Here is a 25,488-nt window from a genome sequence, read left to right as displayed (position 1 = left end):
TATTGGCTAGTACAAAATTCTAAACCCTGCCCTTTCTACGATACCAGACTGTAAAATGAAAACTTTCTCACTTTTCAGGCTTTTTCTACTGAGATTTCATTGAGAAGTCCGCCAAGATGGTATGTATGACTGTAATTCATTCAGAACTATTCTTTTATCAACTGTCTCTGCTTTCAAACTATCTACACACTACAGCATATCAGATACATTGTTTAAACACCTCCCTTTCAAAGGCAAATCAATACAAGGTAGAGGGACAGGGAGTTAGGTAGCTGGTAAAGTTTGTGTGCAGCTCCTGAAACTGATGTTTTGCTTTGATACTGTGTTATCATGATTATTATTATTATCACAGTACACATAACCTTGGGAAAACTGGAATTTAATATGAGTCTGTGATTAAATGACTTTCATTGCCGCTATGATTTATTCTACTACAGGGGCAGTCCATAAAATCCATATATGGTTCTTTGTGGTATTTTGCAATAGTGTTCCTTATCTTGATGTACTTTGAATTACTGTGAGTGGTGAGTCTGGAGATTAGTTGGATTCAAGGTTGTAAAAAGTAAGAGGATGACACCTGTATATTCTACAGCCTTTAGATCAGGGCTCTCTAACCCTGTTCCTGGAGAGCTACCCTCCTGTAGGTTTTAACTCCAACCCTGTTCCTGGAGAGCTAACCTCCTGTAGGTTTTAACTCCAACCCTGTTCCTGGAGAGCTACCCTCCTGTAGGTTTTCACTCTAACCCTGTTCCTGGAGAGCTACCCTCCTGTAGGTTTTCACTCTAACCCTGTTCCTGGAGAGCTACCCTCCTGTAGGTTTTCACTCTAACCCTGTTCCTGGAGAGCTACCCTCCTGTAGGTTTTCACTCCAACCCTGTTCCTGGAGAGCTACCCTCCTGTAGGTTTTCACTCCAACCCTGTTCCTGAAGAGCTACCCTCCTGTAGGTTTTCACTCCAACCCTGTTCCTGGAGAGCTACCCTCCTGTAGGTTTTCACTCCAACCCTGTTCCTGGAGAGCTACCCTCCTGTAGGTTTCTACTCCAACTCTGTTCCTGGAGAGCTACCATCCTGTAGGTTTTCACTCCAATCCCAGTTGTAACTAACCTGATTCAGCTTATTAGGGTTAGATTAGGGTTGTAGACCGTAGGATACCCAATAGTTCAGCAGTCTAGAAATATTCTGTGTCACAATATAAATGTGTCTAACTATGTTGCTTTGAACCACAATAAATGTACAACGTCAATGGATTCTATCCCCAACGAATTACGGAGTTTTTGAGAATTGACTGGAGACTCCACCTGTTTGATGATTAACGTCATTATTGATCTGAGATACAGAGACAGGTGATGCAGTGTTCCAAGGTGCGGCCCAGGTATAGGGTCTAACTACCATATCTTCTACGTGACTATTACCATGTGATACCAGGGACATTGACCCACTGATACAGAGGACACAATGACTACCATTTATTAGATCCAACCAATGATTGTTTGAAGGGAGGTATTATGTGAATCTCAATAGCATCATTGACGATGCAGTGTCACACACACACACGCACACGTGCGCACACGCACACACACCACAGATTGTAGTACAGACAGAGGGTGTGGTAGGGTCTTAGCTCATCTTTGAATCACCAGTTTCATCCTCTATTTTTTTTAGTCTTACTGTTGTAAACCATTTATGACTTCACTGTCTCCTTGTGACCACTTCCTGACCATCTCAACGGTCAAACAGCATTCAAACAACGTTTAGGTCCTGTTTTGCTGCTTTTATGACCCTGTGTTCGGTATTTTATGACTGATCCCAGATATGATTGTGCAAACATGGCGTGACAATGACCGTAGGAGTCGTCTAGTACAAACAGATCTGGGACCAGGATATGGTTTTATTGCCCATGGGTGTTTCACTCACTACCCCAATAAGGTTGATCATTAACACTGAACAAGATAACCTGACCGTAGGTTCTGTTACCGTGGTTCCATGTGCACCACAGACATGCTGATACGAATCTGGAAAACACAGGTGGCTGGTGGCATCTTCATTGGGGAGGACAGGCTCATAGTAATGACTGGAACTGAATGAATGGAGTGGTATGGAACTCATCATGGTTTTTCACGTTTGATACTTTTCCATTCACTCCTTTCCAGCTGTAATTATGAGATGTCCTCCCCTCAGCAGCCTCCTGAGCTGTAACGTTTATGAAGTAGTACATGCCAGTTATGGGTAACAACGTTTTCAAAAACACAAAGGTCATACAACGTTCATACTGATGTCATTGACACTTAAGGATGATCAACTAAAGGTTCATTGCTCCATCGTCATGTCAACTCCATCGTCATGTCAACTCCATCGTCATATCAACTCCATTGTCATGTCAACTCCATCGTCATATCAACTGGGCCGAGATGAACATTATCCCTGTTATGGGAACCAAACTCTGCAGACCAATGAGATTTATTTTCCCCACTTCTCATTTACTCTTAGTCTCTGCTATTTGTACTGTTCATTTGACAAGGTAACTGTTTTCTATGAGCTCAGTGCAGTAAGACGCTTATTACTGTGTATTTATCCCATTTGTTAACCCCTTAGTTGTCTAATTTCTCCTTCCTAGACGTTCCGTGTGGAAAACATGTCCTTCAAGCAGGGTCAGGAGATGACGTTCACAGGGAAGACCAAGTCTGGAGCCTCTAAGTAAGATCCTGACACTTCACCTTTCAACCCAAACTCAACACAGTGTTTCCCCTAGCATTAGTCCTTGAGACACTCCTAGTGCCTCACTCACTTCTCACTCCCAAGATTTAGCAGAACCCTGACACTCTTGGTTTCAATTCAATGTTTTGGTGCTTGTAGCCCTGATTGTACTTTTCGGGTATTTCGCAGCCCACCAAGTGTATATGGGAAACAGTGCACGTACAAGTCACTATTGGTTTCAACTATTGGTTTCAACTATTGGTTTCAATTATTGGTTTCAACTATTGGTTTCAACTATTGGTTTCAACTACTGGTTTCAACTACTGGTTTCAACTATTGGTTTCAACTACTGGTTTCAACTACTGGTTTCAACTATTGGTTTCAACTACTGGTTTCAACTACTGGTTTCGGTGTTTGTAGACCCGGATGTCACATTGGGGGCCTTTGCAGCCCACAATATACATACCAAAAGGTTGTCATGGTTATTGACATGGTTTCAATTCAATTTGGCTAAGCAAAAACAAACCACGCTTATGGAGAACTTATTGTGTTACTTTTTTTGGACTGAATTATCATATCTCATTTCCTGTTTCATTTTATCTCCCCCCCCATCTCTCCCTATCTTTCTCTCACTCTCTCTAAATCTCCCCCCTCCTCCATCTCTACCCCCCCATAGTTTCACCATCAACATCGGCCACGACAGTGACAACTACGCCCTCCACTTCAACCCTCGTTTCAGCCACGGACACATCGTGTGTAACTCTCTGTCTGGAGGAAGCTGGGGAGACGAACTCAAGGAAGGTCACTTCCCCTTCCAGGATGGAGAGCAGTTCAAGGTGTGTGTGTGTGCTCGCGTGTGTGTGTGATAAGGTAATAATCACCAGTCTAACATTTGGTCATAGGTCAGTCTGGTCACACAGTCTGTTGACTCTAACTGCAAATATAATATGTAACAGTTATAGAGTCCACAGTTAGTCTACACTGGTGATTATAACAGCATCTATTGTATAAGTACATCTGATAGAGTCATCTCAATGGCTCATTGATTTGGCTCACTAGGAAGCCAGTGTAAGCCCGCCTAACTGTTGAATTTAATCATTACAAATAAGTCCTTAACCAGGAGCCATTCAAATAACGTCTACAGAAATGAAGCAGTAGATTATAACTTGCCTCAAAGATTCTAGCCTCCCGTGCCTGACTGCTACAGACTGCAGACTACAAGACACATGGCTGGTAAATTAGATTCTAAACATTTCTCTCTCTCTCTCTTTCTCTCTCTCTCTCTCATCCCTCCATCCAGCTGGTCCTCAACTTCACCAATGAGCAGTTCTACATCAAGCTGCCAGACGGTCACATGATGGACTTCCCCAATCGCCTTGGCGACTGCAAGTACAAACACATCATGGTTGACGGAGATGTCAAGGTCATCAGCTTCAAGATCAAATAGAGGTTGACCTTTAACCTCTGACAGTTGTCTAAATCCTTTGAAACAATACCTGTGAACTTATTTATACCAACTCTGAGCTCTCATTGTGTACGTTGTGCAGTGAGAGGAAAACCCACTAGGTGGCGCCACTGTCAAACACACTTCTACCAGAAACCTGTGGAGAGACCATTCCAGATGTGTTAATAAAACCTCCGTGAAAGCAAACAATGTTTTCAATATCTTTATGTGGCCTTTGTATAATCTTTGAATACTTCTGGTGTGTCCTTAACGAGAGGCCGAATCTTTATTTCCTTACTCACTAGTGTTGGAGATAGAATCACAAGCATTCCGATGCACCTGCAATAACATCTGCAAATCTGTATACGCAACCAATAAACTTCGATTTGATTTAGTGTATTCTCTTTTTCTCTTTCCCTCTCTCTCTCAACCTCCCCCATACTCGTACAGCGGTCAGTCATGACATCATCAGAGGGAGACACATTACTGTTTATTAGACTGTAGCCTGGGTGTTAATCCTCTTCCGCACACACACACACACACACACACACTAGTGTAGCCTGGGTGTTAACCATGGTCTCCCACCATAAAATAATTGACTGTGAGCTCACTAGGTCAGTGTACTCACTTATACAGTCTATTGTCACTGTCCTGCCTGTCAGTCTGTCTACCTCCTGCCTGTCTGTCTGTTTGCCTGCCTCCTGTCTGTCTGTCTGCCTGCCTCCCTCCTGCCTGTCTGTCTGTCTGCCTGCCTCCCTGTCTGTCTGTCTGTCTCCTGGGTGAACTAGAACATCAGTGGGCTGAACTCACACTTGGCCTTCTAGGAATTGTATTATCTTTTTAGTAGTAGTAGTGGTTGATACCAATTCAATGCTAACTCTCTTTACGAAATATGTTATTCTATGCTGAGTCATGACTAAGGCTGAGCAACAAGCTATCAAGGATGGCTGGCAGCCTAGCGGTTAGGGCATAGGGCCCGTAACCAAAACAATTCTAGTTCTAATCCCAGAGCCGACAAGGTGAAACATCTGTTCATATGGCTGTGAGCAAGGCACTGAACCCTAGTTGCTCCAGGGTTGTCGTTGATCATTGGCTGTGACCTCCCTCTCTGATAGGTGTCTCTCTGAGTGTCTCAGGGGGAGTTGGGTAATAAAACACATATCCGTTTCACACATGTGTATAGGACAAATATAATTCAGTTAACAGAGGACCAGCTTTTGATTAGATATTGATTGACATAAACTGGACTCAAGTAACTAACTTTCAGTTAAAGTAATTAAGTAACGAACTGTCAGTTGAAGGACAATTAATATCAATCAACTCAAGTTATTCAGACCAAATGGTTCGTATACAGTTGTAGTCGGAAGTTTACATACACCTTAGCCAAATACATTTAAACTCCGTTTTTCACAATTCCTGACATTTAATCTTGGTAAAAATTCCGTCTTAGGTCAGTTAGGATCACCACTTTAGTTAAAGAATGTGAAATGTCAGAATAATAGTAGAGTGATTTATTTCAGCTTTCATCACATTCCCAGTGGGTCAGAAGTTTACATGCACTATATTAGTATTTGGTAGCTCTACCTTTAAATTGTTTAAAACTTGGGTCAAACGTTTCAGGTCGCCTTCCACAAGCTTTCCACAATATGCTGGGTACATTTTGGGCCATTCCTCCAGGCAGAGCTGCTGTAACTGAGTCAGAGTTGTAGGCCTCCTTGCTTCCACACGCTTTTTCAGTTCTGCCCACAAATTTTCTATAGGATTGAGGTCAGGGCTTTGTGATGGCCACTCCAATAACTTGACTTTGTTCTCCTTAAGCAGTTTTGCCACAACTTTGGAAGTATGCTTGGGGTCATTGTCCATTTGGAAGACCCATTTGCGACCAAGCTTTAACTTCCTGACTGAGGTCTTGAGATGTTGCTTCAATATATCCACATAATTATCCTGCCTCATGATGCCATTTATTTTGTGAAGTGCACCAGTCCCTCCTGCAGCAAAGCACCCCCACAACATGATGCTGCCACCTCCGTGGTTCACGGTTGGGGTGGTGTTCTTCAGCTTGCAAGCCGCCCCCTTTTTCCTCCAAACAGTTCTACTTTTGTTTCATCAGACCAGAGGACATTTCTCAAAAAAATACAATCTTTGTCCCCATGGCTGTTTTGTGGCTTCTTCCTTGCTGAGCGACCTTTCAGGTTATGTAGATATAGGACTCTTTTTACTGTGGATATAGAAACTTTTGTACCTGTTTCCTCCAGCATCTTCACAAGGTCCTTTGCTGTTTTTCTGGGATTGATTTACACTTTTCGCACCAAAGTACGTTCATCTCTAGGAGACAGAACGCGTCTCCTTCCTGAGCGGTATGACGGCTGCGTGGTCCCATGGTGTTTATACATGTTTGTACAGATGAACGTGGTACTTTCAGTTTGGAAATTGCTTTGGAAATTGCTCCCAAGGATGAACCAGACTTTCTGAGGTCTTGGCTGATTTCTTTTGATTTTCCAATGACGTCAAGCAAAGAGGCACTGAGTTTGAAGGTAGGCCTTGAAATACATCCACAGGTACACCTCCAATTGACTCAAATTATGTCAATTAGCCTATCAGAAGCTTCTAAAGCCATGACATCATTTTCTGGAATTTTCCAAGCTGTTCAAAGACACAGTGCACTTAGTGTATGTAAACTTCTGACCCACTGGAATTGTAATACAGTGAATTATAAGCGAAATAATCTGTCTGTAAACAATTTTTGGAAAAATTATTTGTGGAGTGGTTGAAAAACGAGTTTTAATGACTCCAACCTAAGTGTATGTAAACTTCTGACTTCAACTGTAATCTGTATTCAAGCAGTCCAGTCTGTGTTGTGGTTCTGTAGGTCCTGTTATTATTAACATCAATCAACTCAAGTTATTCAGACCAAATGGCTCATATAATCTGTATCCACGCTGTCCAGTCTGTGTTGTGGTTCTGTAGGTCCTGTTAGTCTATTTTGGCAGGATGAATAACACTAGACATTCCTGAGAGACAATTTACAGGACAACACGAAGAGACCTGCCTCAAGGCTTTGGAATGTTGCATGTTGGGACCACATTCCCTGGTGAGAGGCGGCGGTCTGGAGAGTGTGTGTGTGTGTGTGGGGAAGGTACAGTGCCTTGCGAAAGTATTCGGCCCCCTTGAACTTTGCGACCTTTTGCCACATTTCAGGCTTCAAACATAAAGATATAAAACTGTATTTTTTTGTGAAGAATCAACAACAAGTGGGACACAATCATGAAGTGGAACGACATTTATTGGATATTTCAAACTTTTTTAACAAATCAAAAACTGAAAAATTGGGCGTGCAAAATTATTCAGCCCCTTTACTTTCAGTGCAGCAAACTCTCTCCAGAAGTTCAGTGAGGATCTCTGAATGATCCAATGTTGACCTAAATGACTAATGATGATAAATACAATCCACCTGTGTGTAATCAAGTCTCCGTATAAATGCACCTGCACTGTGATAGTCTCAGAGGTCCGTTAAAAGCGCAGAGAGCATCATGAAGAACAAGGAACACACCAGGCAGGTCCGAGATACTGTTGTGAAGAAGTTTAAAGCCGGATTTGGATACAAAAAGATTTCCCAAGCTTTAAACATCCCAAGGAGCACTGTGCAAGCGATAATATTGAAATGGAAGGAGTATCAGACCACTGCAAATCTACCAAGACCTGGCCGTCCATCTAAACTTTCAGCTCATACAAGGAGAAGACTGATCAGAGATGCAGCCAAGAGGCCCATGATCACTCTGGATGAACTGCAGAGATCTACAGCTGAGGTGGGAGACTCTGTCCATAGGACAACAATCAGTCGTATATTGCACAAATCTGGCCTTTATGGAAGAGTGGCAAGAAGAAAGCCATTTCTTAAAGATATGTTGAAGTGTTGTTCAAAGTTTGCCACAAGCCACCTGGGAGATACACCAAACATGTGGAAGAAGGTGCTCTGGTCAGATGAAACCAAAATTGAACTTTTTGGCAACAATGCAAAACGTTATGTTTGGCGTAAAAGCAACACAGCTGAGCACACCATCCCCACTGTCAAACATGGTGGTGACAGCATCATGGTTTGGGCCTGCTTTTCTTCAGCAGGGACAGGGAAGATGGTTAAAATTGATGGAAAGATGGATGGAGCCAAATACAGGACCATTCTGGAAGAAAACCTGATGGAGTCTGCAAAAGACCTGAGACTGGGACGGAGATTTGTCTTCCAACAAGACAATGATCCAAAACATAAAGCAAAATCTACAATGGAATGGTTCAAAAATAAACATATCCAGGTGTTAGAATGGCCAAGTCAAAGTCCAGACCTGAATCCAACCGAGAATCTGTGGAAAGAACTGAAAACTGCTGTTCACAAATGCTCTCCATCCAACCTCACTGAGCTCGAGCTGTTGTGCAAGGAGGAATGGGAAAAAATGTCAGTCTCTCGATGTGCAAAACTGATAAGAGACATACCCCAAGCGACTTACAGCTGTAATCGCAGCAAAAGGTGGCACTACAAAGTATTAACTTAAAGGGGCTGAATAATTTTGCACGCCCAATTTTTCAGTTTTTGATTTGTTAAAAAAGTTTGAAATATCCAATAAATGTTGTTCCACTTCATGATTGTGTCCCACTTGTTGTTGATTCTTCACAAAAAAATACAGTTTTATATCTTTATGTTTGAAGCCTGAAATGTGGCAAAAGGTTGCAAAGTTCAAGGGGGCCGAATACTTTCGCAAGGCACTGTAGGTGTGTGTGTGTGTGGGGGGGGCAGGTAGGGGTAAGTGTGGGGGTGTAGGGGTAGCTGTGTGTGTGGGTGTGTGGGGGGATTAGGGGTAGGTGTGTGTTGGGGGGATAGGGAATGTGTGTGTGTGTGTGTTGGGGGGCGGCGGTAGGTGTGTGTGTGTGTCAGTGGGGTCCATCATAGACACCTAGAGTGAGGAAACTAGCCACCAACAGGACACACAGTGCATTCTTACAACCGCTGATAAATGTGATGGCATGATTGCCACACATTACACTGTATGTGAAAGTTAACTTACTCTAAAACCTTTGCCAGCAGAGGGCAATATCGTAGTCATTTTACCTCTAAATCAATCTGTCAAAACTTTATTAGAACAATCATGTAATAAAATAATACAAGATGAGAAAAACCAACCAAGAACATTAGCTTGACACATTTTTGGCAATATGACAACAACATCGAAGTAAGAAACAAAATACACAGTGACTGGTTAAATGTCATGTCAATATGTGACAAGAAATACAGCAGCCTACATGATGAATGCAAACTGGAATCCCCTGGCAAAATATATGTCAAACAGCTATTGCTGCAGATGTAGGATCTTAATCTGATCACTCTGTTGCGGGACAACTTTCCTGTAATGTGTGAAATTAAACAATTAGAGGTTTGAGGTTTAACAAGCCTTTGAGTCATAAAAATGTTTCTTAAATTTGTAATTTCCACTTTGACATTTCAGACTTGATTTTCCCTTATGAAAAATCTATCAATCCCTACAGAAAACGTCCATTAATTATAATCCACATAATAATTCACTTTTCCTGTTGCTGCAGGGTTATTTTCCTGCTGTAGCAAACTGGCACAAATGAAGATCCAACACCTGTATAACTATATACCAATAATATTCAGATGATGTAAAAATACAAAAACTACTGAGTTTAGAGTAAGCCATGTTGTCGGGGCAAGTTTATGCTGCACTAACTACTCACAAAACGATTTGTTTGTTTTGGAGGCTGCTCTTGCCCCAACAGCTATAAAGAAATGTCCTCATGTTTTCACCAAATCCAAGGTACTCCTCAGAGTGAAAAGATAAAAATGCTGTATCAGAAATGCTTTGGGAATAGTGCTCTTGTCAGAATAACTCCCCCTCTTTTATAGTTCCTGCATGGATGACCTATCCTCCCCAGGATAAAAAGGATTTAAGTCAAGTATAATAGTTCCTACTTGTGTCACGTCAAAATACTTCCCCCCTCTTCTCCTATATTTCCTGTAGGGGTTCTTCGGCAGCTGACCCCAGGTCACCTGTACTCTGATTATAGATCCTGTAGGGGTGCTCCGGCTGCTGACCCCAGGTCACCTCTACTCTGATTATAGATCCTGTAGGGGTGCTCCGGCTGCTGACCCCAGGTCACCTCTACTCTGATTACAGATCCTGTAGGGGTGCTCCGGCTGCCGGGTCTCCCCTACTTGACCCTGTGCTCTGACCCTTCTGAGCCAGATAGTCCTTATAGTTCCGGGTCAGGAGGGTGTACAACAAAGGGTTAATGCAGCTATTCCCATAGGTCAGACACGTTACAAAGAAATTCATGTAACTGTGAGTGGCAGGAGACAGAGCCCTGAGGGACTGTGGGGAAAATAACTGTGCCAACTGCCACCCCCAGAAAGGCAGGAAACACACCCAGTACGCTACAATGATACAAAAAATCATTGTTACAACCTTTTGTTTTAAGCCTCGTCTTCTCGCTGAACGGCTGCTTCGTCCCAAGCTAGCCTGAGCAGTCCAATAGCGACGTGCTAGGCCAGCGTAGAGACCAACAATGACTAAACCGGGTACGAGGACGCTGGTCAGGAACAGGGCGGTGAGGTAGGCCTTGAAGGCCTCTTGGGTCCACGTCGGGTAACAGATCCGCTTGGCGTTCCCGGCCGCGTTCCACTTCCCTTCCCTCAGCCGTATCATAATCATCATGGGTAGTGTCAGGACAAACGCCGCGCACCAGATGACGGCCGCCACTACCTTCCGTCCTCGCGTGCTGGATCGCCGGGCGCCAAACGGCTTCGCCACGGCCCGGTAGCGCTCCAACGACATGGCGACCAGGACGAAGACGCTGGCGTGCATGGTGAGGAGATCGAGACTCAGGAGGACCCGGCAACCGGCCTCGCCGAACAACCAATCGTGAGCAAAGTAGGTGCAGATGACGAATGGGATCGTAGAGAGGTAGAGGAGGTCGGCGAGGGCAAGGTTGAGTATATAGACGTACATAGAGCCGGATCGGCGGAGAGCCGCGGAACGCATGATGAAGAGGGTGTAGATGTTACCCGCCACCCCCATGGCGAGCATGATTAGGAGGGTAGCGCCGAGGAGAGAGGTCACCCACAAACCCCCACCCCCGGAGCTACCCCCTCCAGAGACACCGCCCGAGCCCCCAGAACCATGCCCTGACTGGGGTGAGATGGAGGTCACGATGGGTGTCTGGCTCTGGTTCATCGTTGGGGAAAGGTTTGAGTTCATAAATAAGGCCAGCACGTCCCTACAATGAAGTGATCACTTTACTGGGATAAACTGTTATTACTATTAGTATTCAGAAAGATTTTAAAGAGTTGCTTATGGATTCCAAACGGATTTTAAAGAGTTGCTTATGGATTCCAAATGGATTTTAAAGAGTTGCTTATGGATTCCAAACGGATTTTAAAGAGTTGCTTATGGATTCCAAACGGATTTTAAAGAGTTGCTTATGGATTCCAAACAGATTTTAAAGAGTTGCTTATGGATTCCAAATGGATTTTAAAGAGTTGCTTATGGATTCCAAACGGATTTTAAAGAGTTGCTTATGGATTCCAAACAGATTTTAAAGAGTTGCTTATGGATTCCAAACGGATTTTAAAGAGCTCCATGTTGGAGTGAATAGAGAATCATAAAGAATGTGAAGTGACTTTGTGCACTGCATAAGATCCAGTGAAAAACAGACAGAACCAGACAAAAACAACAACTGTTCTGCATTGTTGAGGGAGATAGCACGTTGTTCTGCATTGTTGAGGGAGATAGCACATTGTTCTGCATTGTTGAGGGAGATAGCACGTCAGCAGGTCACTGCACCTTTTAAACCTGCTGGAAACTGTGTATGTGACAAATACAATTTGACTTGAAAACACATAAATCGTCTTTGGCCTTCTGACTCTTTATCTAAATTGAATCTAAATCCAATAGGAAAACAGGCCGTGTGTAGTGATGCTTCAACAGTGGCTTCAGTTCCACTACGACTGTTAACCTGCAGCTTTAAGGTGAACCAGGACATGGCTGACAAGTCCACCTCATCGAGTGTCTCTTATCTCCCGATGTTTCCACGTCCCCGCTCCAGCTCCTCCAAGCTCCCATGATCCTTTCCTTCCCGCGGGTACCGGACGAAGCCCAGGCGATACAGAAAAACAGTCAGACGCTTCAGTTTCTAGTGGACTTGAACCGCAGCGGTGACTTGGGAGTAGCTTGATGTCCTGAGTTGACAGTGTGTTGTCATTGGTCAGTTTGTGGTGGTTCAGAAGCTCTCAGACTGTATCCAGAGGTTAGGTTGTCTTGTGTTCTCAGCTGGCACGGTGGATGGTCATTGTTGGTACCTCTCAAAAGGTCAATGTTGGGCTGTTCCAATAGAGTAACTGGGGCCCCTTCTAGTGTTTAATTCCAGAGCTCTTCATAGGCGTTTTGTTGTGTCCGTCTTCTTCTTTCCTTCAACTGCAGTCCTCTATTCTCTTTCCTTCTCTCTGTCCTCTGACCCCTTTCCTTCTTCCTCTTTGTCCCCTTTACCTCTCTCTTGCTCTGTTTCTCCTCTCTCTCACTCTCTCTACCCGTCCCCCTCACTCTCTCTCTCTCCCCGTCTCTCTCTCTCTCATATAGGTGTAACCCAGGATGACTCTATGGATTTATGAGTGATTCACCTCAGCCCCGGTCCTGCTCTCTTTAAACACCTGGGTGCAGTTTTAAACACCCCTGGTTCGCTGGCGCTAAAACACACACACACACACACACACACACACACACACACACACACACACACACACACACACACACACACACACACACACACACACACACACACACACACACACACACACACTGACATATCATTCGATCTCTATATCTCACGCATGAACTCTTTAGATGTCATTTTCAAATCATTTACATATTTAAAACAAGAGGAGACCAATGTACGGATTTATAAAAAATAGTTTGTAGTACCTCAAACATGAACATTTACAACCAATCTTCTTCTATATTGGAAAACACCCTTGATAACATGAATAAAAGCACGACATGGGAGGAATGACAAGTATATATCAATCAATGATATTCTTTGCATGTCTCCTCAGTCTAAATTGGTTGTCTAATACCTTACAATATCTTCGGTCATACAGGATATGTAGAAAGAGAGATCTGTCATATTCTTGAAACACCACAAAATGGCACTATAAAAACCCCCACTATCTGTTTATACACACCCATAAGAGAGTTGAACATTATCCATAGTTATATTCAAATGTATATCTTTACATATCTCCTAACCAAACTCACCCATCTAAAATGTCCATTTCTAAGATATTAATAGGGAACTTTAAAAGTACACATTTAAATCACATTGATCTGAGAGATTAAAGTAATGACATAGTGTAAGGCACAGTGGTTGACCATGATGACAGGTTCTGCTGCAGTCTAGTGTGTTTGTACATCTGTCTTTCTTAGGCAAGGACAGCCTAACCTAACCTCAAACGTCTTGGTGATCTCCAGGATGGGCAGAGGAAAGGAGGAGGAGAGGAGGAACAGAAGACGGGTAGAAGAGAGGAGGAGGAGAGGAGGAACAGAAGACAGGTAGAGAGGAGGAGAGAGGAGGAACAGAAGACAGGTAGAGGAGAGGAGGAGGAGAGGAGGAACAGAAGACAGGTAGAGGAGAGGAGGAGAGAGGAGGAACAGAAGACGGGTAGAGGAGAGGAGGAGGAGAGGAGGAACAGAAGACAGTTAGAGGAGAGGAGGAACAGAAGACGGGTAGAGGAGAGGAGGAGGAAAGGAGGAACAGAAGACAGGTAGAGGAGAGGAGGAGGAGAGGAGGAACAGAAGACGGGTAGAGGAGAGGAGGAGGAGAGGAGGAACAGAAGACAGGTAGAGAGGAGGAGAGAGGAGGAACAGAAGACAGGTAGAGGAGAGGAGGAGGAGAGGAGGAACAGAAGACAGGTAGAGGAGAGGAGGAGAGAGGAGGAACAGAAGACAGGTAGAGGAGAGGAGGAGGAGAGGAGGAACAGAAGACAGGTAGAGAGGAGGAGAGAGGAGGAACAGAAGACAGGTAGAGGAGAGGAGGAGGAGAGGAGGAACAGAAGACAGGTAGAGGAGAGGAGGAGAGAGGAGGAACAGAAGACAGGTGGAGGAGAGGAGGAACAGAAGACAGGTAGAGGAGAGGAGGAGAGAGGAGGAACAGAAGACAGGTAGAGGAGAGGAGGAGGAGAGGAGGAACAGAAGACAGGTAGAGGAGAGGAGGAGGAGAGGAGGAACAGAAGACAGGTAGAGGAGAGGAGGAGAGAGGAGGAACAGAAGACGGGTAGAGGAGAGGAGGAGGTGAGGAGGAACTGAAGACAGGTAGATGAGAGGAGGAGAGAGGAGGAACAGAAGACGGGTAGAGGAGAGGAGAAGAGAGGAGGAACAGAAGACGGGTAGAGGAGAGGAGGAGGAGAGGAGGAACAGAAGACGGGTAAAGGAGAGGAGGAGAGAGGAGGAACAGAAGACGGGTAGAGGAGAGGAGGATGGGGGAAGGAAGGGTCCATCAATGCTTGTGTCTGAACATAGCCTCCACTGCAAAACACAAACATGAGGTCAGATGTTAATAAACACTTTATAACCAAACAATAACAGCAATATATGTTTATAAACCCTTTATAAATAGTAAAACATGGTCCTCTCTTACTGGAGTCCTCCTGAGGGGACATCGGTACGCTTATAAACACACATAGATGTTAATAAATATAAACCCTTAATAAGAGGTTGTAATCTCTTACTGGAGTCCTCCTGAGGGGACATCGGTACGCTTATAAACACACATAGATGTTAATAAATATAAACCCTTAATAAGAGGTTGTAATCTCTTACTGGAGTACTCCTGAGGGGACATCTGGATGCTGATGACATCATTGAAGTGTTTCAGCCAATCCTGTTGCTCAGCTTCCGTCTCGCAGGTAAACAGGAAGCTGCGCTCGGGTGTTACTATGGTGATGCCGTGTTGCCAGGCGCCGTTGCAGTGGGTTCCGGCGGGAAGGCCGGGGCTAGCTCTGTAACCATGGTCCTGGTGCCCTAGGAATGCCTCACCCTTGGCAAAGGCATCCTGGCAAGGTAGAGGAGGTAGAGGGGGTGAGGTGAGAGTGAGAGAGGGGGTGAGGTGAGAGTGAGGTAGAGGGGGTGAGGTGAGATGAGGTAGAGGGGGTAAGGTGAGAGTGAGGTAGGTGAGGGAGGGTGAGGTATAGGAGGTGAGGTGAGAGTGAGGTAGAGGGGGTGAGGTGAGAGTGAGAGAGGGGGTGAGGTGAGAGTGAGGTAGAGGGGGTGAGGTGAGATGAGGTAGAGGGGGTGAGGTGAGAGTGAGGTAGGTGAGGGAGGGTGAGGTTGAGGAGGTGAGGTGAGAGTGAGGTAGAGGGGGTGAGGTGAGAGTGAGGTAGAGGGGGTGAGGTGAGAGTGAGGTAGGGGGGGTGAGGTGAGAGTGAGGTAGAGGGGGTGAGGTGAGAGTGAGGTAGGTGAGGGAGGGTGAGGTAGAGGAGGTGAGGTGAGAGTGAGGTAGAGGGGGTGAGGTGAGAGTGAGAGAGGGGGTGAGGTGAGAGTGAGGTAGAGGGGGTGAGGTGAGATGAGGTAGAGGGGGTGAGGTGAGAGTGAGGTAGGTGAGGGAGGGTGAGGTTGAGGAGGTGAGGTGAGAGTGAGGTAGAGGGGGTGAGGTGAGAGTGAGGTAGGGGAGGGAGGGTGAGGTAGAGGGGGTGAGGTGAGAGTGAGGTAGGGGAGGGGAGGGAGGGTGAGGTAGACAGGGTGAGGCAGAGGGGGTGAGGATGAGGTAAAGGGGGTGTGGTGAGAGGGGTGAGGTTAGAGAACAGGCACCAACTATGCCATAACAATTTACAGTCGACACACAGCTTAACCTGCCACGTTACATTCTGTACAGTACATCCATACTGTTACATTGTAGCGGTGACTTATTCTCACACTCTACTTCTTAAAACTGCCATCCACTGACCCGCTTCCTTCAAACCTTTACAGCATTTATCTCTAACACTGCTCATGTATTTATATTCTGCTGGTCAAAGCCTGTCTCTGGCTGGCTGCATTGGCTGGCTACACAACTTGGTCTACTTCATCAAACAGACAACGCTGCATCCCTAATGGCCCCCTATGCCCTTTATAGTGCACTACTTTTGACCAGAGCCTTAAGATCCCTGGGCCAAAGGAGTGCACTATAAAGGGAATAGGGGGCCATTTAGGATGGAGAAGAAGTCTTCAATCTCTTTATTTCCATACGGCTCCACACCTCACTAAAGCCTGTGTATGGTTCTCTGTAACAGCCCCAGTGTGAAACCTTGATGAAGGCAGCTGTCCTAACGTTGCTGTATTCACCGTATTGCATCTGAGCCTGTAGTGTGAGGCTCCCCTCGTTTGTTCTATCTCATGTGGCCAGGTCTGGCCCTCCCTAGTACGCTCCCCTGGGCTTTTACTTTCCATCGTTGTGTGTGATGATTCAAACCAGGCACGCTAAGTAGAGCACGACATCACCCTCATACACACTCTACAGAATCTCCATAGTGTTACATCTAGCCAATATTAGTTTAGGTGTTGATGTGAGGTGAGTTGAGAGAGGGTGCTAGTGAGTTCTCTGCCTCTTTGGAGTCGTGGTTTGGGGTGTGTGCGTGTGTGTGTGTGTGTGTGTGTGTGTGTGTGTGTCTGTCTGTGTGTGTGTGTGTGTGTGTGTGGTTTGATGGTCTTCTAATAGAAGTATCAGATTACTGTCTAGCGAGTCTCCTCTACATAGCAGCTCTTTGTTAAAACTAACAGAGAACATGTTGTACTGACCTGATACAGCAAGAGGAAACTTCATCCGTCATTATGAAGTCCTTTCAAACCTTTTGATATCAATCAGATTCATATAAAATATGAGGTCCTCTCTAGTAACTGGCCTATAAGAGCCTATCTGGGAGAAGTGTGTGTGTGTGTGCCTGTGTGTGCCTGTGTGTGTGTGCCTGTGTGTGTGTGTGTGTGTGTGTGTGAAACCAGTCTTACCAGGGGATCTTTGTAGTACATGAGACGTCTGTGGTCTAGGGTGAACCAACGCTTCTTAAACCCTTCTGTATGCTGCAAAGAGAGAGAGAGAGAGAGACAGAAAGTCAGTATATGTCTGCTCCTCCCCCACTGAGAGATTGTTGTCCTCTGTTTGGCATCAAGGACACACAGCAGGGGTATAGATGGATAACCTACCACATAGCAACTACAGAAGGATAAGACACCCCCAGGACCTCTAATGGCAACTACAGAAGGATAAGACACCCCCAGGACCTCTAATGGCAACTACAGAAGGATAAGACACCCCCAGGACCTCTAATGGCAACTACAGAATGATAAGACACTACCGGGACTTCTAATGGCAACTACAGAAGGATAAGACACCACCAGGACTTCTAATGGCAACTACAGAAGGATAAGACACCACCAGGACTAAATGTATATATTTTTTGTCATTTAGCAGATACTCTTATCCAGAGAAACTTACAGGAACAATTACGGTTAAGTGTCTTGCTCAAGGGCACATCAGTAGATTTTTCAGCTAGTCGGCTTGGGGATTTGAACCAACAACATTTTGATTACTAGCCCAACGCTCTAAACGCTAGGCTATCTGCTGCACCAGGACCTCATATAGCAACAACAGAGGGACCAAAGCCCATATCCACAAAGCATCTCAGAGTAGGTATGCTGATCTACGATCAGCCCTCCCTGTTATTCATTATGATTTAGAAGGCACAACTGATCTTAGAACAGCACTTCTACTCTGAGACACGTTGTGGACACTTCTACTCTGAGACACTTTGTGGACACTCCTACTCTGAAACACTTTGTGGACACTCCTACTCTGAGACACTTTGTGGACACTCCTACTCTAAGACGTTTTGTGGACACTCCTACTCTGAGATGCTTTGTGGACACTTCTACTCTGAGACGCTTTGTGGACACTCCTACTCTGAGACACTTTGACTCTGAGACACTTTGTGGACACTTCTACTCTGAGACGCTTTGTGGACACTCCTACTCTGAGACACTTTGACTCTGAGACACTTTGTGGACACTCCTACTCTGAGACACTTTGTGGACACTCCTACTCTGAGACACTTTGACTCGGAGACACTTTGTGGACACTCCTACTCTTAGACACTTTGTGGACACTCCTACTCTGAGACACTTTGTGGACACTCCTACTCTGAGACACTTTGTGGACACTTCTACTCTGAGACACTTTGTGGACACTTCTACTCTGAGACACTTTGTGGACACTCCTACTCTGAGACGCTTTGTGGAGACTCCTACTCTGAGACGTTTTGTGGACACTTCTACTCTGAGACACTTTGTGGACACTCCTACTCTGAGACGTTTTGTGGACACTCCTACTCTGAGATGCTTTGTGGACACTTCTACTCTGAGACACTTTGTGGACACTCCTACTCTGAGATACTTTGTGGACACTCCTATTCTGGGACACTTTGTGGACACTCCTACTCTGAGACACTTTGTGGACACTCCTATTCTGAGACACTTTGTGGATACAGGCCCCAGATCAGTCCCAACTATCAACTCACACAGCAGATAGAAAACTAGGAAAAGGGTCCTGTTGAGAAAGGCACACGGTAGCAATTTTCTTTGCAACAGATAACATAATCTCCATTCTTATTGGTTCAGGTGGTCTTTTCTGATACTTTTCCACCTACTGAATACGACCCAGGAGTGTTTCTTCTGGTCCTAGGGACAAGACACATCACAGAGCAGCCACTTTCATCTCCTTTGAGCCAGTCATGCTTCAAATAATGATGACATGTCAGTCCCCACTGACTGACAAATTGTCCTCTTTAAATGTTGCCATATCCTTATGTCAAGAGTGTGTAAAAGTGTTCTTGATTAATTTAGGGAGTGTCTCTTTCTCTTTACAAATATGTGGGGAAATGGGTTCTATTGTAGAATGAGTCAAACGCAGCAGGTTAGAAAACTCTTTCATGTGGTAACCTGACAGTGACAGATTAAACACAGTGTGTGTGTGTATGCATGTGCGTGCGTGTGTGTGTGTATGCATGTGCGTGCGTGCGTGTGTGTGTGTATCTCTCCCTAAGTGATTAAGTTTATCAGTGTACCAGCCCTTTATTCCCTCTAGTCCCTGGGAGGCCTCTCCACACAGTGATTAAACACAGTGTGTGTGTGTGTGTGTGTGTGTGTGTGTGTCGGTGTGTCTGTGCGTGTTCCTGTTCTGCTCCCTGGCAGGCCTCGCCACACAGTGATTCAGTTGTCAATCAAACAGAGTCGATGGAGACATGGTGAAATGGAGAAATAGAGCAACCAACAGGTTCGTTTGACTCTGAATATCTCTATGTTATTTAGTCTTAGTTTGACTCTGAATATCTCCATGTTATTTAGTCTTAGTTTGACTCTGAATATCTCCATGTTATTTAGTCTTACTTTAACTCTGAATATCTCCATGTTATTTAGTCTTACTTTAACTCTAAATATCTCCATGTTATGTAGTCTTACTTTAACTCTGAATATCTCCATGTTATTTAGTCTTATATTAACTCTGAATATCTCCATGTTATTTAGTCTTAGTTTGACTCTGAATATCTCCATGTTATTTAGTCTTAGTTTGACTCTGAATATCTCCATGTTATTTAGTCTTACTTTAACTCTGAATATCTCCATGTTATTTAGTCTTAGTTTAACTCTGAATATCTCCATGTTATTTAGTCTTACTTTAACTCTGAATATCTCCATGTTATTTAGTCTTAGTTTGACTCTGAATATCTCCATGTTATTTAGTCTTAGTTTGACTCTGAATATCTCCATGTTATTTAGTCTTAGTTTGACTCTGAATATCTCCATGTTACTTAGTATTAGTTTGACTCTGAATATATCCATGTTATTTAGTCTTAGTTTGACTCTGAATATCTCCATGTTATTTAGTCTTAGTTTGACTCTGAATATCTCCATGTTATTTAGTCTTAGTTTGACTCTGAATATCTCCATGTTATTTAGTCTTAGTTTGACTCTGAATATCTCCATGTTACTTAGTCTTAGTTTGACTCTGAAAATACCACCAGGAACGTGGTCTCTATATGCAGTTACATTTGTACCACTCTCAAACACAACTGGACCTACACTTGATGACATACTTCCAAAATCTCAAACTGCTGAATGCCTTTTTTTCTGTGTCGAAAGACTCACTTCGTTGTGTTGACAATGGTGCTGGCTCCACCAAGCCCTCACGCATTGTGCAACTGAGAGATATTGTTATGCTTTTATTGTTGATCTCTGCTAATGTTCAACCAAACCCTGGGCCGGTAGATACCATGTAATCTCTACCGACTCCCTATGATTTTAAAAACACAGCAGGTTTTGGCCTCTTGCATGTTAATGTCAGAAGTCTATTTCCAAAAATAGACGTCATTAGAATATGGGCCAAAACAACAAATGAAGACATAATGGTTTTATCAGAAACTTGGTTAAAGAAATTTGTGAAATATTCTATTGATGGGTACACGGTTTTTAGAGCTGATCGGATGAGTAAAGGAGGAGGGGTTACAATTTATGTTAAATCTGAGTTTAACACCTCTGAAATTCTCTCCATTACCAAACATTTTGAATTGCTTAGGTTAAAGTGAACGTATATAAGAACTCCCACATTACTGTAGTCAGCTGCTACAGACCGCCCTCGGCTGCTACAGACCGCCCTCGGCTGCTACAGACCGCCCTCGGCTGCTACAGACCGCCCTCGGCTGCTACAGACCGCCCTCGGCTGCTACAGACCGCCCTCGGCTGATACAGACCGCCCTCGGCTGCTACAGACCGCCCTCGGCTGCTACAGACCGCCCTCGGCTGCTACAGACCGCCCTCGGCTGCTACAGACCGCCCTCGGCTGATACAGACCGCCCTCGGCTGCTACAGACCGCCCTCGGATGCTACAGACCGCCCTCGGCTGCTACAGACCGCCCTCGGCTGCTACAGACCGCCCTCGGCTGCTACAGACCGCCCTCGGCTGCTACAGACCACCCTCGGCTGCTACAGCCCGCCATTCGGATGCTACAGACCGCCCTCGGCTGCTACAGACCGCCCTCGGCTGCTACAGACCGCCCTCGGCTGCTACAGACCGCCCTCGGCTGCTACAGACCACCCTCGGCTGCTACAGCCCGCCATTCGGATGCTACAGACCGCCCTCGGCTGCTACAGACCGCCCTCGGCTGCTACAGACCGCCCTCGGCTGCTACAGACCGCCCTCGGCTGCTACAGACCGCCCTCGGCTGCTACAGACCCCCCTCGGCTGCTACAGCCCGCCATTCGGATGCTACAGACCGCCCTCGGCTGCAACAGACCGCCCTCGGCTGCTACAGACCGCCCTCGGCTGCCACAGACCGCCCTCGGCTGCCACAGACCGCCCTCGGCTGCTACAGACCGCCCTCGGCTGCTACAGACCGCCCTCGGCATCAGGAGACACACTTAACTCTCTTTCTGATGTCCTGCACAAGTTAAATGACTCTGAATTCATTATTTTAGGAGATTTGAACTGGTACATACTTACATCTGTATCGGGACTCTTTTAAAGAACTGTGTGACTCTGAATCTCGCTCAATTAATTAATGCGCCTACAAGACCGAATCCCAGAGCACCTAACAACTCAACGCTTTTGGACATTATTCTAATGAATACCCCTCAAATACACATGGACTGGGATATTCTGTAATGATGTCAGTGATCACTGTGCAATTGCTTGTGTTAGAAATTCAAAAATGACCAAAGCCAAACCCCGTTAGATTTATAAAATAATATATACATCTAAAAAAACATTTTGAACAGTTTGATGACAAGCGTTCTTACATGATCCATAATATTGACAGGGTAAGTCTGATTCCCCATGTGGACACTGCCTGGGACTATTTCTGTATGCAATGTGTGATAAGCATGCCCCTGTGGAGAAATGTAGAATCAGTGGAAGGGACAATCCCCGGTTTTCAGATAACTTGGCAGAATGAATTAGAAAAAGAAATGTCTCTAGACATACAAATACTGACTGGGCCTCATTCAGAGAGCTAAGAAACAAATGCACAGGGTTGATCAGGAAGTCCAAATCAGATTTCTATCTAAACGCAGTCACAGAGAACCTAAACAACCCTACCAAGTTCTGGAAGCTAATCAAATCAGTGTCAGGTTCTAACGTCTCCTCTGACCTTCCTCACCATTTAATGATGGATTCTAATGAAGTGAAGGATAAAGCCCATATTGTAGGGGTTTTTAACAAGCACTTCATATCTGCTGGTTCAGTGTTTGATAATGGTGGGGCCCAGGCCTCTAATGTCAGCTCTGTTACAGTCAACTATAGGCCCTCATGTGAACCATTTTAACTTTGAGCCTGTTTCTTATATTGAGGTCTATAAAGAACTAAAAGGCTAGAGACACTAAACAGTCTGCCGGTCCAGACAACCTGGGCCCCTACCTCTTAAAGATAGCAGCTGGTATTATCACTGAACCTGTGGCTCACATTTTCAACTTGAGTCTCTTGACCAATTCCATACCCAGCATTTGGGAATCAGCTTATGTCCTTCCACTGCTAAAGGGTGGAGATCCCTCAGAGGCTAATAACTATGGTCCTATCTCCAAACTCCCTCTCCTGGCCAAAGTCTATGAATCCCTAGTGAACTCACAGTTAAAACAGGTCTTCATTGAGAAGAACATACTGAGCGGGGTTCAGTCTGGCTTTAGATCGAGGCACAGCACCACAACTGCAGCTATGGCAACGGCAAACAATACATCATAAATGCTCTTGGTAAAAATAAACATGGTGCTGCTCTGTTTGTGGATTTATCAAAGGCATTTGATTCAGTTGACCATTAACTGTTGCTAGCTAGACTCAGAAACATTGGTCTCAGTGAAGGGTCAGTAAATTGGTTTAGGAACTATCTTTCTGACAGAACATCACGACCTCTAGTCTATAATCCATGTTTCATCTAGATATGTTAGTGCCACTGAATGAATTTGAAATATTGATGGGAGACTCTGTGGAGTGTAAATGCTTTTTTTAGGCAGGATCATGTTGTGTTGTATTGTTGTATGTTTTAATTCTGTAATGTATTGATTGTTGCTGCCTTCTTGGCCAGGTCTCCCTTGAAAAAGAGACTCTGGGTCTCAATGGGCTTTTCCTGGTTAAATAAAGGTTAAATACAACAAAATCTCCATGTTATTTAATGAAACCAGATAGAAAGACAATACAGAGAGTCAGGTGAATTTATTTATTTCACCTTTATTTAACCAGGTAGGCAAGTTGAGAACAAGTTCTCATTTACAATTGCGTGCGACCTGGCCAAGATAAAGCAAAGCAGTTCGACACATACAACGACACAGAGTTACACATGGAGTAAAACAAACATACAGTCAATAATACAGTATAAACAAGTCTATATACGATGTGAGCAAATGAGGTGAGATAAGGGAGGTAAAGGCAAAAAGGCCATGGTGGCAAAGTAAATACAATATAGCAAGTAAAACACTGGAATGGTAGTTTTGCAATGGGAGAATGTGCAAAGTAGAAATAAAAAATAATGGGGTGCAAAGGAGCAAAATAAATAAATAAATTAAATACAGTAGGGAAAAAGGTAGTTGTTTGGGCTAAATTATAGGTGGGCTATGTACAGGTGCAGTAATCTGTGAGCTGCTCTGACAGTTGGTGCTTAAAGCTAATGAGGGAGATAAGTGTTTCCAGTTTCAGAGATTTTTGTAGTTCGTTCCAGTCATTGGCAGCAGAGAACTGGAAGGAGAGGCGGCCAAAGAAATAATTGGTTTTGGGGGTGACTAGAGAGATATACCTGCTGGAGCGTGTGCTACAGGTGGGAGATGCAATGGTGACCAGCGAGCTGAGATAAGGGGGGACTTTACCTAGCAGGGTCTTGTAGATGACATGGAGCCAGTGGGTTTGGTGACGAGTATGAAGCGAGGGCCAGCCAACGAGAGCGTACAGGTCGCAATGGTGGGTAGTATATGGGGCTTTGGTGACAAAACGGATTGCACTGTGATAGACTGCATCCAATTTGTTGAGTAGGGTATTGGAGGCTATTTTGTAAATGACATCGCCAAAGTCGAGGATTGGTAGGATGGTCAGTTTTACAAGGGTATGTTTGGCAGCATGAGTGAAGGATGCTTTGTTGCGAAATAGGAAGCCAATTCTAGATTTAACTTTGGATTGGAGATGTTTGATATGGGTCTGGAAGGAGAGTTTACAGTCTAACCAGACACCTAAGTATTTGTAGTTGTCCACGTATTCTAAGTCATGAATGTAACAGCAGGTTGAAATACAACGGGAGAAACTAATAGAATGAGTTGAAGGTGGATTGCATGGTTTAAGGGTGTGGAGGAATGTCTTGTTATCAAGGTCCTTGAACTTAACTGCTAAAGAACCACCCATTTACAGGACAGTGTGTGTGTTTGGTTTTACTATCCTTGTGGGGACCTGAAGTCCTTGATCTACTCATTTACAGGACAGTGTGTGTTTGTGGTTTTACTATCCTTATGGGGACCAGAAGTCCTTGATCTACTCATTTACAGGAAAGTGTGTGTTTTTGGTTTTACTATCCTTGTGGGGACCTGAAGTCCTTGATCTACTCATTTACAGGACAGTGTGTGTTTGTGGTTTTACTATCCTTGTGGGGACCAGAAGTCCTTGATCTACTCATTTACAGGACAGTGTGTGTGTTTGGTTTTACTATCCTTGTGGGGACCAGAAGTCCTCAAAAGGATGATAAAACAAGGAAAACCTGGACCAGTGGGACATTTCACCAGTCCCGACAAGGAAAACCTGGACCAGTGGGACATTTCACCAGTCCCCACAAGGAAAACCTGGACCAGTGGGACATTTCACCAGTCCCCACAAGGAAAACCTGGACCAGTGGGACATTTCACCAGTCCCCACAAGGAAAACCTGGACCAGTGGGACATTTCACCAGTCCCCACAAGGAAAACCTGGACCAGTGGGAACATTTCACCAGTCCCCACAAGGAAAACCTGGACCAGTGGGACATTTCACCAGTCCCCACAAGGAAAACCTGGACCAGTGGGACATTTCACCAGTCCCGACAAGGAAAACCTGGACCAGTGGGAACATTTCACCAGTCCCCACAAGGAAAACCTGGACCAGTGGGACATTTCACCAGTCCCCACAAGGAAAACCTGGACCAGTGGGAACATTTCACCAGTCCCCACAAGGAAAACCTGGACCAGTGGGACATTTCACCAGTCCCCACAAGGAAAACCTGGACCAGTGGGACATTTCACCAGTCCCCACAAGGAAAACCTGGACCAGTGGGA

At 44.8% G+C, this 25,488-nt stretch overlaps 3 protein-coding genes across 3 annotated transcripts in view; 1 reads left to right on the top strand and 2 right to left on the bottom strand.

Annotated features, from left to right (window-relative positions):
- On the top strand, positions 1–4,365 carry LOC118940344 (galectin-2-like). The gene is made up of 4 exons (XM_036949173.1): positions 1–119; positions 2,615–2,694; positions 3,371–3,530; positions 3,995–4,365. The coding sequence occupies exons 1-4, from the start codon at positions 117–119 to the stop codon at positions 4,139–4,141; spliced, it is 390 nt and encodes a 129-aa protein (XP_036805068.1). The 5' UTR covers positions 1–116; the 3' UTR covers positions 4,142–4,365.
- Positions 4,366–9,103: 4,738 nt separating this feature from the next.
- Positions 9,104–13,820, bottom strand: LOC110485601 (urotensin-2 receptor). Its single transcript, XM_021556698.2, has one exon. The coding sequence runs from the start codon at positions 11,398–11,400 to the stop codon at positions 10,315–10,317; it is 1,086 nt and encodes a 361-aa protein (XP_021412373.1). The 5' UTR covers positions 11,401–13,820; the 3' UTR covers positions 9,104–10,314.
- A 677-nt stretch (positions 13,821–14,497) lies between these two features.
- Positions 14,498–25,488, bottom strand: part of LOC110513643 (arf-GAP with dual PH domain-containing protein 1-like) — a 40,649-nt gene continuing 29,658 nt past the window's right edge. The window contains exons 9-11 of the mRNA XM_036949171.1: positions 17,173–17,244; positions 15,013–15,244; positions 14,498–14,718 (exon numbers count right to left, since the gene is read on the bottom strand). Of these exons, the coding sequence (XP_036805066.1) occupies positions 14,690–14,718; positions 15,013–15,244; positions 17,173–17,244 (333 nt within the window). The 3' untranslated portion in view covers positions 14,498–14,689. The remainder of the gene's footprint in view (positions 14,719–15,012; positions 15,245–17,172; positions 17,245–25,488) is intronic.

The sequence above is a fragment of the Oncorhynchus mykiss genome, chromosome 17 (assembly GCF_013265735.2).
Source record: "Oncorhynchus mykiss isolate Arlee chromosome 17, USDA_OmykA_1.1, whole genome shotgun sequence".
Taxonomy (NCBI): domain Eukaryota; kingdom Metazoa; phylum Chordata; class Actinopteri; order Salmoniformes; family Salmonidae; genus Oncorhynchus; species Oncorhynchus mykiss.
Note: the sequence above shows the minus strand (reverse complement) of the source record. Positions and strands in the feature narration are given on the sequence as shown.